Here is a 14,296-nt window from a genome sequence, read left to right on the forward strand (position 1 = left end):
CACTCCAAAGATGTGCTGGTTAGGTAGACTGGCCATGCTAAATGTCAGGGGGAATGGCAGGGTAAATGTGGAGTTACAGGGATAGCGCCTGGGTGGAATTGTTGTCGGTGCAGGCTCGTTTGGCCAAATGGCCTCCTACTGCATTGTAGGGATTCTATGAAGAGCAGGAAATGACACAAGGACAGTTATTAATCGGGATGAGGACAGAAAAAATAAAAATGAGATGTGAAGACATTTGTTCTGTGAAGAGTGGCTAGAATGGGTTCACCAGGATCGTGGGAAGGAACTAGAATTAGGCTGTGCAGGTTTGAGAAACTGGCGTTGGCATCTGTCAAGGAAAGATCTCCAGAAAATATATGGTGAGATGATACCTTAGAAGCATCATCATACATTCACTAGCAATTCACCTGGACCACCCATATAAACAATGTGGCTACAGGAGCAGGTCAGAGGCAGAGAATTCTGTGGCAAGCACTTCACCTCCTGATTCCCCAAAACCTTTCTCCCATCAACTAGTCACGCACCTAAACGATGATGGAATATTCTCCATTTGCCTGGATCAGTGCAGCTCCAGCAACAAGAAGAAGCTGAACACCATTCAGGTCAAAGCAGTCCACTTGATTGGCACCCCAACACAAACATTCACTCCCTCCAACACCAACAAAACAGCAGCAGCCATGTGTGCCATCTACAAGATGCACTGCAGGAACGCACAAAAGCCCCCTTGACAGCATCTTCAACACCCACAACTGGTACAGTTTTGAAGAACAGGGTGGTCAGCGCACAAGAACACCAATAACTGCAAGTTCCCCTCTAAGTCACCATTCTGACTTGAAAAATTTATCACTGCCCCTTCATTGCTCCTGGGTCAAAATCGTAGTTTGGCCTACATGTGACTTCAGACCCACAGCAATGTGGTTGACTCTTAAGTGTCCTCTGCCATGTCCTAGCAAGCCATATGTTTCAAGACAATTAGCGATGAGCAACAAATGCAGGTCTTGTCAACAATGTCTCCATCCCATGAATGAAAAAAATCTGTAATGATTGGTGGGTCTGAAACATGAACAGGTGAGATTTCAGTAGGAATCTATGTGGAATATGTTGGAACAGGATACAGTTGGCAAAGAAAGCGCTACGGCCTGGGAACGCAAGTTTTTGTAGCTACCTGATAAACTTAAATGTCGGGAAACAAAAAGCAATGATGATAAACACAATAAAAGAGACAAACAGCAATCCTATTGGAGATATTGGGGCGGCACGGTAGCACAGTGGTTAGCACTGCTGCTTCACAGCTCCAGGGACCTGGTTCGATTCCCAGCTTGGGTCACTGTCTGTGTGGAGTTTGCACATTCTCCTCGTGTCTGCGTGGGTTTCCTCCGGGTGCCCCGGTTTCCTCCCACAGTCCAAAGATGTGCGGGTTAGGTTAATTGGCCATGCTAAAATTGCCCCTTAGTGTCCTGGGATGCATAGATTAGAGGGATTAGTGGGTAAAATATGTAGGGATATGGGGGTTGGGCCTGGGTGGGATTGTGGTCGGTGCAGACCCGATGGGCCGAATGGCCTCTTTCTGTACTGTAGGGTTTCTATGATTTCTATGATAAGAATAAGCCCTGGGATAGAAGTGGCGTTGAATTAAACAATAATACCAAAGCGAAATACTGCAGATGCTGGGAATCTGAAATACAGACAGAAAGTACTGAGAATATTCAGTTGGTTAAGTAATATTTTTTAGAGAGATTTAAAGCACGTGTGATCTTCTTCAACATAGGGTGCTTGGTGTGCTTTTGGAATGTCATTTGATTTAAGATGGATCAATACCCGTTCTGACTTGTCCTTGGATTCACATGATTAGCATGAGTCCTCTTACAAGTACACCAATATATTGAGAAGAGAAACAGAATTATAGCACACTTAAAAATACTGCAAGCGATTCACAAAATTACGAAGGTAGTGATTGGGCTAGATAGATAAGGAAGGTCACAGGCACTTTGCAGCTTTATGATTTTAAAGAAACCTTTTTTTTAAAAAAAACGGCTAACAGATTGGCAGACTTAAAGCAAAGCAAGGTTCAAATCACATGGAACCTAACCTTTGCTTAAGAAAAGTATTCAGGGGATTAAACATGTCTTCCTTATGACTGAAGTTAGCACAGACGGGACAAGCAAAGGGAAGAGAATTTTTTAGTCAAAATAATTCTATCACCAGATAGGCAAACAGTAAAATTGACTTTGTAAAGCTTCAGAAAGACAATGAGAAAAGGCTACAGTGCCATCTAGTTATAATATACTTTTCTATGGATTACAATTTAAATCAAATGTGGTACTGGAGGATCAAAGGGAAAACATTTTATCAAAATGCTGTAGCTTCACCTCATGCTTCCAATTCAAGTTCTGCTTTCAAACCCCTTGTCTTGGTTTGTTCTCTCCTCACCTTGAATTATGCCACAATGTGCATCTGGATCACTTAATATAGCTTTAAGATAAAAGGGAATTAAGTGCAACTCCTCCAGTGATAACTTTTAAATCGCAATGTTAAGAATTTGGCAATCCACAAGCCTAACATTCCCAATATATGGTCTTAATAGTGAATTGTGCTGTGAAATCTACAAAGGTGTCCTAAAATGATTACATATTCCTCCCATCTCTAGTACAGCAAATGGATTTGGTGTTTGATTGAAGCTATAAATGTTCATGACTGCTGCAGCTATCAGTCTGCATTGTGCGTGCGGATAGCGAGGTATGCCAGAATACCAAGTTTTATACTGCATGACATGTATTGTTGCATCCAACATCAAGATCAGTGACAAAGGAACTTTATGCATGGAGGTTTAAATGCATGTGTAGAATTCCAAACCCAGACAGCTAACAATTAAGGTTAGGAGAACAAGGACAGGACTACCAGCCTACCAGAGGTAAAATTGCTAATGTGGCTGTGTACCAGCCGAGATTCATACAGCATAGCATGCAATCCCAAACTGGAGGTGAGACAGACTCCTGCAGTGGGCTTTACGTCTCTGCAGCTTTAATGCTTGTGGAAATCAATTCAAACCCCAATATGCTTTTGAAAAACTGTGAAAATGGTAGTATAGCTGTATCCTATTTAATCTTTTGCTGGGTGGTGTTGGAAATGAAAAAATAAACAATTGTCATGGAAGCTATTGCACAAAGGTGCATCTCAATGCCCTTTTGGGGCATTGGAGGTGGACATATTCAGAGAAAAAAATCTGTTCCTCTTCTTCACACATTTGGTTGGTATAAGGTTGTACTTTGCTATTTTGCAGACAATTTAACTGCAATAATACCTAATAATTCAGTTGTTGTTCATCGTTGCTCTCCACTTTTCCTATCTTCTAGGTAATTATCAATTTTCAAACCCAATACACTTATTTGATGCTCATTGATGAAAGGTAAGAATACCACAATTAAGCTCATGGGCTTCAGTAAGCAGATATCAATTTCAAAGGGCATGTTTCACGAATGTAATTATTAACACTCACCTCCTGGTTGAGTTCTAATGCAATCTGGTTGAGAAGTGAAGAGAAAAATCCCATATTTTGCAACAGTACCCGTCCTGCGATACCTAGGTATGTAGACATTACCACTGGATATTTCTGAAGTACAAGGAAACAAAACAATTAAAACATGATTTTTAAAAAATAGTGACATTACTTTTTTTAAATGTGTAAATAAATTACGTCTCATTTATGTTCACAAAAATGTGCTGCAAAATAAGTTTAGAAGGCTTCCTTTGTAAAGTTCTCAATTCTCCATACTATATTGGTATGGCTCCTGCTCTGTCCAAGTCCGCAGGAAACTACAAAGAATTGTGAATGAAGCCCAGTTCATCATGCAAACCAGCCTCCCATCCATTAACTATGTCTACACTTCCCGCTGCCTCAGAAAAACAGCCAGCATAATCAATGACACCACGCACTCCAGACATACTCTCTTCCACTCTCTTCCACCTTCTTCCATCGGGAAAAAGATACGTGCCTACTGACTCACGAACAGCTTCTTCCCTGCTGCCATCAGACTTTTGAATGGACCTACCTTGTAGTTAAGTTGATCTTTCTCTACATCCAGCTATGACTGTAACACTACATTCTGCACCCTCTCTTTCCCTTCTCTATGAACGGGTATGCTTTGCCTGTATAGCGTGCATGAAACATTACTTTTCACTCTATACTGATACATGTGACAGTAATAAATCAAATCAAATCCAAAAGGTAAAAAATGCAAGGCACTTTTGAATTGTGCAAACCAAGGGCACAGCTCAATTTTCTCTCAGTACTGTGGCTTGCCTGCTCCCTGGTTGACTGCAAAACATCTTGTATGAGTCAGACACTCACCACCCTCTGTGTGAAAAAATTGCCCCTCTGGACACTTTTGTATCTCTCCCCTCTCACCTTAAACCTATGCCGTCTAGTTTTAGACTCCTCTACCTTTGGGAAAAGATATTGACTATCTAGCTGATCTATGCACGTCATTATTTTATAGACCACTGTAAGATCACCGCTCAGCCTCCTACGCTCCAGCGAAAAAAGTCCCAATCTTTCCAGCCCTCTCCTTATAACTCAAATCATCAAGTCCTGGTAGCATCCTAGTAAATCTTTTCTGCACTCTTTCTAGTTTAATAATATCTTTTCTATAATAGGGTGACCAGAACTGTACACAGTATTCCAAGTGTGGCCTTACCAATGTCTTGTACAACTTCAACAAGACGTCCCAACTCCTATATTCAATGTTCTGACCAATGAAACCAAGCATGCTGAATGCCTTCTTCACCACTCTGTCCACCTGTGACTCCACTTTCAAGGAGTTATAAACCTGTACCTCTAGATCTTTGTTCTGAAACTGTCCCCAACGCCCTACCATTAACTGAGTAAGTCCTGCCCTGGTTCGATCTATCAAAATGCATCACCTCACATTTATCTAAATTAAATTCCATCTGCCATGCGTCAGCCCAGTGGCCCAATTGATCAAGATCCTGTTGCAATCCGAGATAACTTTCTTCACTGTCCACTATGTCACCAATCTTGGTGTCATCTGCAAATTTACTAACCATGCCTCCTAAATTCTCATTCAAATCATTAATATAAATGACAAATAACAGTGGACCCAGCACTGATCCCTGAGCCACACCGCTGGTCACAGGGCTCCAGTTTGAAAAACAACCCTCTACAACCACCCTCTGGCTTCTGTCATCAAGCCAATTTTATATCCATTTAGCTACCTCACCCTGGATCCTGAGAGATTTAACCTTATGCAACAAACTACCTTGTCAAAGGCCTTGCTAAAGTCCATGTAGACAACATCAACTGCACTGCCTTCATCTACCTTCTTGACTACCCCTTTAAAAAACTCAATCAAATTTGTGAGACATGATTTTCCACTCATAAAGCCATGCTGACTGCCCCTAATCAATCTTTGCCTCTCCAAATGCCTGTAGATCCTATCTCTCAAAATTCCTTCTAGCAACTTACCCACTACAGATGTGAGACTCACCGGCCTGTAGTTCCCAGGCTTTTCCCTGCAGTCCTTCTTAAACAAAGGCACAACATTTGCTACCCTCTAATCTTCAGGCACTTCACCTGTGACTATCGATGATTCAAATATCTCTGCTAGGGGACCCGCAATTTCCTCCCTAGCCTCCCATGATTTTACTTAAAATGCTGACCTCTATGCAATATACTGTCACCACATTGTACGTGGTTTCACAAAAACATTCAGCATCCCTTATTTAGTTTCCCAGTTAACTGTCAATAGCTAGAGAAAACTACTCAAACAAAATGCCCTCATTAAGTAACTTCATTATAACCTGTCGCACAATATAATATAGCATGCAATTTGTGAGCTCAAAAAACTTGTTTTTTAAAAATAACGATGGAAGTCAATTTGCCCGAGTACCTGAAATCAGAACTTAGAAATATATTTTAACCAGGAGTTATGTCTTAGACAGTTGATACAAAACCCAAATGTTGTAAATAAACTTTCTAATGGTAAATTCTGGTAAATACAATGACCTCTTAATAGAGATATAAACAAATTAGCAGTATTCACGAGAGATGCAATGTAAAGTCCGTTAAAGCAGTGATTTGTCAGTATGAAGATATATTGCCCTTTTTTAATATTTTGCAATCTCAACATCATGAAGGCAATGAACAGCAACAGAAATTACTTCCCAGACTACTTCAATGATTACTGCAAGAATTTCATTAAGCTTCTAGGTAATTCTGGAGATTCTTACAGACATCAAAAGTATAAACTGCAAGCGTATTTGTTCTGTACCTGCTTTCTTTAACATTACATTTCTACTAAATTGTTTAAATGAATCTGAATACATCATATATGAATTATATTCATAAATTCTTACCTCTCCATCCAAGATTCCTTTAAGGACCGATGGAAGAAGTGGCTGAAACATCTGAGGTCCTAGTATAGGGTTCACTTTTAGGACATTTTCTACAACCTGTAAAAATAAAGGAATTATTAACTGCTGAAATAGTTAAAAGAATTTTGAAACAGATGTTTGAACTGTTGAGTAAATTCATTCAAATTAAATTATTGCCTTTTTTAAAACACTTTGATAAGGGTTTCCACTAGAATTTCACGAACATCGTGTATCTTGAGATGTCAAATGGCATGCATAGAAACAATGCACCAGAACTGGCCAGCCTTACTTGTACATCCATATCGTGTTTGTACAATACGTCAATGGCAACTGAAATTATTCTGTGCAAATATTCATGTCTCAGTTACATTTTTGTAACAATTCCAAAATGAACCATTGCAACAAATTAACTTCACATTCACCGGGTATTTTGTGCTTTCTTTTAGATGCATTTATAATTAAATTTATGTATATTTGTTTAATTCAAATCCATCCGAATCAGAGTGAAAGCTCATGTTTTCTACCCACACATTGCAATTGGAAGTTACAGTTTCAATTAAAACCTCACTGGATACATCCTCTCCACAAATTCAGCACGTCAATTCTGGAAAGGGTAAAAATAGATAAGTCCCCTGGGCCGGATGGGATTTATCCTAGGATTCTCTGGGAGGCTAGAGAGGAGATTGCAGAGCCTTTGGCTTTGATCTTTGTGTCGTCATTGTCTACAGGAACAGTGCCAGAAGACTGGAGGATAGCAAATGTTGTCCCCTTGTTCAAGAAGGGGAGTAGGGACAAACCTGGTAATTATAGACCGGTGAGCCTTGTTTCTGTTGTGGGCAAAGTATTGGAAAGGATCATAAGAGATAGCATTTATAATCACCTAGAAAGGAATAATTTGATTAGGGATAGTCAGCACGGTTTTGTGAAGGGTAGGTCGTGCCTCACAAACCTTATCGAGTTCTTTGAGAAGGTGACCAAAGAGGTGGATGAGGGTAAAGCGGTTGATGTGGTGTATATGGATTTCAGCAAAGCGTTTGATAAGGTTCCCCATGGTAAGCTTTTGCAGAAAATACGGACACATGGGATTGAGGGTGATTTAGTGGTTTGGATCAGGAATTGCCTAGCTGTAAGAAAACAAAGGGTGGTGGTTGATGGGAAATATTCATCCTGGAGTTCAGTTACTAGTGGTGTACAACAAGGATCTGTTTTGGGGCCACTGCTGTTTGTCATTTTTATTAATGACTTGGATGAGGGCGTGGAAGGATGGATTAGTAAATTTGCGGATGACACTAAAGTCAGTGGAGTTGTAGACAGTGCGGAGGGAAGTGGCAGGTTACAGAGGGACATAGATAAGCTGCAGAGCTGGGCTGAGAGGTGGCAAATGGAGTTCAATGCGGAAAAGTGTGAGGTGATTCACTTTGGAAGGAGTAACAGGAATACAGAGTACTGGGCTAATGGTAAGATACTTGGTAGTGTGGATGAACAGAGGGATCTGGGTGTCCATGTGCATAGATCCCTGAAAGTTGGCACCCAGGTTGATAGGGTTGTTAAGAAGGCGTACGGTGTGTTAGCTTTTATTGGTAGAGGGATTGAGTTTCGGAGCCAGGAGGTCATGCTGCAACTGTACAAAACTCTGGTGCGGCCGCATTTGGAGTATTGCGTACAGTTCTGGTCGTCGTATTATAGGAAAGATGTGGGAGTGTTGGAAAGAGTGCAGAGGAGATTTACCAGGATGTTGCCTGGTATGGTGGGAAAATCGTATGAGGAAAGGCTGAGGGGCTTGAGGTTGTTTTCGTTAGAGAGAAGAAGGTTAAGAGGTGACTTAATAGAGGCATACAAGATGATCAGAGGATTAGATAGGGTGGATAGTGAGAGCCTTTTTCCTCGGATGGTGATGGCTAACATGAGGGGACATAGCTTTAAATTGAGGGGTGAGAGATATAGGACAGATGTTAGAGGTAGGTTCTTTACTCAGAGAGCAGTAAGGGCGTGGAATGCCCTGCCTGCAGCAGTGGTGGACTCATCAACGTTGAGAGCATTCAAGTGGTTATTGGATAAACATATGGATGATATTGGAATAGTGTAGATTAGAGGGGCTTTAGATTGGTACCACTGGTCGGCGCAACATCGAGGGCCGAAGGGCCTGCACTGCGCTGTAATGTTCTATGTTCTATGTCAAGGTTTGGAGTCGTAGCGAGTCACAGAGCAAAATCTTAGCAAAAAAATGGCAGTGTTGTTTCTGGCAAGAAAAAAGGCACATTTCACTGGTCGGCTTTCTCTCCAGGTTCTACCACACTTTGCTCAAAAAAATCAAGTGGAAGTGATTCACGCTATCATAGAAGTGTGATTCACACCATCATTTTCTCGGAAATTTATGGTGGTAAAATCAATGACATTTTACATCTTTGGAAATACATTTAACCAGTCTCTCATGCTAAACCCTATAAGGAAATGTTCTATCAAATCTCCTTCACAGTCATTTTAATATCGAAATACAATGTCAAATTCAAAATAAATTTCTTTGCATTCATTTTTTTCACAGGAGACAACTAAACCTAATTGAGTTCAGGTCAATTAAATTATTGGCCCCAGACTGAACAAGGCCTTGAGGCCAATGACTAATGATGAGAACATAAGAAACACAAGACCTTGTGGCCCCTTGGGCCTGCTCTGTCATTCAATATCATGCCTGATCTTCTCCTTCAATGCCAATTTCCTGCCACTCCCCATATCCCTTGATCCCCCCAAATCTATCTTTCTGACTTGAACATACTTACCGATGAAGCATCCACAATCCTCTGAGGTAGAGAATTCCAAAAATTCACAACCCTGAGAGAAAAGATATTGTCCTCATCTTAAGTCCTGAGGCAAACCCAGCCAAGGTAGATGCAGGGAGGATATTCCCGGTGGTGGGGGAGTCCAGAACCAGGGGTCACAGTCTGAGGATTCAGGGTAGACCATTTAGGACAGAGGTAAGGAGACATTTCTTCACCCAAAGAGTGGTGAGCCTGTGGAATTCATTACCACAGGAAGTAGTTGATGCCAAAACATTGAATGCATTCAAGAGGCGGCTAGATATAGCACCTGGGGCAAATGGGATCAAAGATTATGGAGAAAAAGCAGGATTAGGCTATTGAGTTGGACAATCAGCCATGATCGTAATGAATGGCGGAGCAGGCTCGAAGGGCCAAATGGCCTCCTCCTATGCCTATCTTCCATAGAACCATAGAAAATTACAGCTCAGAAACAGGCCTTTTGGCCCTTCTTGTCTGTGCCGAACCATTTTTTGCCTAGTCCCACTGACCTGCACTTGGACCATATCCCTCCACACCCCTCTCATCCATGAACCCGTCCAAGTTTTTCTTAAATGTTAAAAGTGACCCCGCATTTACCACTTTATCCGGCAGCTCATTCCACACTCCCACCACTCTCTGCGTGAACAAGCCCCCCCTAATATTCCCTTTAAACCTTTCTCCTTTCATCCTTAACCCATGCCCTCTGGTTTTTTTCTCCCCTAGCCTCAGTGGAAAAAGCCTGCTCGCATTCACTCTATCTATACCCATCAAAATCTTATACACCTCTATCAAATCTCCCCTCATTCTTTTACGCTCCAGGGAATAAAGTCCCAACCTATTCAATCTCTCTCTGTAACTCAGCTTCTCAAGTCCCGGCAACATCCTTGTGAATCTTCTCTGCACTCTTTCAACCTTATTTACATCCTTCCTGTAACTAGGTGACCAAAACTGGACACAATACTCTAAATTCAGCCTCACCAATGCCTTATATAACCTTACCATAACACTCCAACTTTTATACTCGATACTTTGATTTATAAAGGCCAATGTACCAAAGGCACTCTTTACGACCCTATCCACCTGTGACGTCACTTTTAGGGAATTCTGTACCTGTATTCCCAGATCCCTCTGTTCAATTGCACTCTTCAGAGTCCTACCATTTACCCTGTACGTTCTACTCTGGTTTGTCCTTCCAAAGTGCAATATCTCACACTTGTCTGCGTTAAATTCCATTTGCAATTTTTCAGCCCATTTTTCTAGTTCGTCCAAATCCCTCTGCAAGCTTTGAAAACCTTCCTCACTGTCCACTACACCTCCAATCTTTGTATCATCAGCAAATTGGCTGATCCAATTTACCACATTATCATCCAGATCATTGATATAGGTGACAAACAACAATGGACCCAACACCGATCCCTGCGGCACACCACTAGTCACAGGCCTCCACTCAGAGAAGCAATCCTCCACAACCACTCTCTGGCTTCTTCCATTGATGTGGAGATGTGGCTTTTGCTACCAAATAAACCTGTTGGACTTTAACCTGGTGTTGTTAAACTTCTTACTGTGTTTCTTCCATTGAGCCAGTGTCTAATCCAATTTACTACCTCCCCACGTATACCCAGCGACTGAACCTTCCTAACTAACCTCCCATGAGGGACCTTGTCAAAGGCCTTGCTGAAATCCAGGTAGACAACATCCACCGCCTTCCCTTCATCCACTTTCCTGGTAACCTCCTCGAAAAACTCTAATAGATTGGTCAAACATGACCTACCACGCACAAAGCCATGTTGACTCTCCCTAATAAGTCCCTGTCTATCCAAATATTTGTAGATCCTATCCCTTATCACACCTTCCAATAACTTGCCCACCACCGACATCAAACTTACTGGCCTATAATTTCCCGGATTTCTTTTGGAATCTTTTTTAAACAACGGAACAACATGAGCCACCCTCCAATCATCCGGCACCTCCCCCGTGAATACTGACATTTTAAATATGTCTGCCAGGGTCCCTGCAAGTTCAACACTAGCTTCCCTCAAGGTCTGTGGGAATACCCTGTCCGGTCCTGGGGATTTATCCACTCTGATTTGCCTCAAGACAGCAAGCACCTCCTCCCCTTTAATCTGTAAAGGTTCCATGACCTCCCTACCTGTTTGCCCTATTTCCGTAGACTCCATGCCCGTTTCCTCAGTAAATACGGATGCAAAAAAACCATTTAGTATCTCCCCCATCTCTTTTGGTTCCATACACAGTCTACCACTCTGGTCTTCAAGAGGACCAATTTTATCCCTCACTATCCTTTTGCTCCTAACATACCTATGGAAGCTCTTTGGATTTTCCTTCACTCTGTCTGCCAAAGCAACCTCATGTCTTCTTTTAGCCCTCCTGATTTCTCTCTTAAGTAGCTTCTTACACTTTTTATATTCCTCGAGCATCTGATCTGTTCCTTGCTGCCTGTACATTTCATACAACTCTCTCTTCCTCTTAATCAGTGTTACAATCTCCCTCGAGAACCAAGGTTCCTTATTCCTATTTACTTTGCCTTTAATCCTGACAGGAACATACAAACTCTGCACTCTCAAAATTTCTCCTTTGAAGGCCTCCCACTTTCCATTTACATCCTTACCAGAGAACAGCCTGTGCCAATCCACGCTTCCCAGATCCTGTCTCATTTAATCAAATTTGGCCTTTTTCCAGTTCAGAACTTCAACCCGAGGACCAGATCTATCCCTATCCATGATCAGGTTGAAACTAATGGCATTATGATCACTGGATCCAAAGTGTTCCCTCACACTCACATCCATCACCTGCCCTAACTCCATGTTTCTCTGAGGGAAACAATCCCCCCTCAGTATAAGCATGTCAAACTGGTTCAGAATCTTCTGTCTCTCAATGAGATCCACTCTCATATTTCTAAACTACAGGGCATACAGACCAAATTTATCTTCACCAGACAACCCCCTCATCCCTGGTATTAATCTAATGTATCAGCCCCAAAGCAATTATATCCAGGTAATTATGTCATTCCTTAGATATGCAGTCAAAATTGCGCACAATGCTCCAGGTGTGCTTTCATCAAAGCCCTATGCAACAAGAGCAAGATTTCTTTACTCTCGTTCTCCTATTCCATTGCAATTAATGCCAATATTCCATTGCCTACTTGCATGCTAATTTTGTGTTCCTTGTAAGAGGATCTTCCTGCCAATGTGAGTAACCTCACACTTACCTCATCTTCCATCTTGTTACCTACACACTTAACATGTTTACAACCCTTTGCATTGTCAGTACTTGGACATATTACTCTTGGTCTCTTTGCCTAAGTCTGAATATAGATTGTCAATGGCTGAGGCTCTAGCACTAACCCTTGCAGCATTCCATTAGTTACAGCCTGCCAACTTGAAAATTCCTTGTTTACCAATTCTCTATCCAAGCTAATACATCACCCCCAACTCCATGAGTACTTTTTTTTGCATATTATCCTTTTGTGTGGCACTTTTTTTTTTAAACAGTATACTTTACCGACTTGTTTCCTTTAATCTATCCTGCTAATTACATTCTCAACAAGCTATAATAATTTTGTCAAACATTAGTTCCTTTTTGTAAAACCATGTTGACTCTAAACATACCATGATTTTTTAAAAGCACTGTGAAGACTCACTTAATAATAGATCCCAGAATTTTCCAGTAACTGGTTCAGGGTGGCATGGTGGCACAGTGGTTAGCACTGCTGCCTCACAGCTCCAGGGACCCAGGTTCAATTCCTGGCTTGGGTTGTCACTGTCTGTGCGGATTTGCACATTCTCCATGTCTGGAGTTTGCACATTCTCCTTGTGTCTGTTATCTTCCTCTCCAATGTTCCTGGTGCCCCTTGCTTTCCTAACAGCATTTTTAGGGAGTAATAGCACAGGTACCTTATGGATGCGGCCATTATTCATTGGACAGCCTTAACAACAAGCTTCAACAGCCTACTCAAACCACAAGACTTTACAATCAAGACTGATCTTGTCTGCACAATATGAATGCATATACACTCCCAGCATGGGGAACTGAATAATTACACCCAATAATGAGCATGTTAAAGCAGAAATATGTTAAAGGCACTATAGTTATTCTTGTTTATCAGGCGCGGAAGCCCTGTTTGATTATTTACAAATCCGGTGTTACTCCAAACTCAGAATTGTTCCACTGATTTGCATGGCTAATCTCCTCAGTACATAAACTGAACAAACCATGAGAAGAGGCTTCACTTCTATTCATTCAGCTACCTTGGAAATCATGCCCTGCTGCACGATAGGGCACCTCTCTTCATTTCATGTGCCACACAAAACCAAACTGCTTTAACATTTTTGCCCTCAGTTATGAATTAGTTTGAATCTTTTGAACCTCTGTTGCAAATCCACACTCAGTGAATGTTCTGGCAACTCCTTAAAAAGTTAACGTTTATTTATTAGTCACAAGTAAGGCTTACGTTAACACTGCAATGAAGTTACTGTGAAATTCCCCCATACGCCTGTTCGGGTCAATGCACCTAACCAGCACGTCTTTCAAACTATGTGAGGAAGCCGGAGACCCAGAGGAAATCCACGCAGATACGGGGAGAATGTGCAAAACATGCAGCACACACAGCCACACACACACACTGACCCAAGCCAGGAATCGAACCTGGGTCCCTGGTGCTGTGAAGCAGCAGTTCTAACCACTATGTTACCACTTAATGATTGTAACAAGAAATTCCTCTTGACATCTATCTCAGTTCTACGTCTATAGCCTATGCTATCCTCTGGTCATCCCCAACATATTTAGGTCACGCAGACTATCCACGTCTACAAAATCTATTCATTTTGATGGTTCAAGATCTCAATTCTGGAAATTATGTAAATTCAAAAGCAGTACATGCAGATTCTATGCATGTCATTCACCGGTGCAGAATCATTCTTTTGGATGTTGATTTCAACTGAACTTGACGACAGGTAAATGAAAAGATGCTTCCAAGGAGATGCAACTCATACAACAGGGTAATGAATAAAGAGCTTTGATCAACTGTAGACTCTACTTTAGAGGTGTTTACAACGCCTCTCACTTTCTCAGAAGACGAAGGAAATTTGGTATGT

The 14,296-nt window shown here is 41.6% G+C and overlaps 1 protein-coding gene across 12 annotated transcripts in view; it reads right to left on the reverse strand.

Annotated features, from left to right (window-relative positions):
* ipo11 (importin 11) overlaps positions 1-14,296 on the reverse strand; it is a 548,937-nt gene that overhangs the window by 194,474 nt on the left and 340,167 nt on the right. For all 12 annotated transcript variants that reach the window (XM_078218342.1, XM_078218361.1, XM_078218371.1 and 9 more), the window contains 2 exons: positions 6,373-6,468; positions 3,497-3,610 (listed from right to left, as the gene is read on the reverse strand). In XM_078218342.1, coding sequence (XP_078074468.1) covers positions 3,497-3,610; positions 6,373-6,468 — 210 coding nt within the window. The remainder of the gene's footprint in view (positions 1-3,496; positions 3,611-6,372; positions 6,469-14,296) is intronic.

The sequence above is a fragment of the Mustelus asterias genome, chromosome 1 (assembly GCF_964213995.1).
Source record: "Mustelus asterias chromosome 1, sMusAst1.hap1.1, whole genome shotgun sequence".
Lineage (NCBI taxonomy): Eukaryota > Metazoa > Chordata > Chondrichthyes > Carcharhiniformes > Triakidae > Mustelus > Mustelus asterias.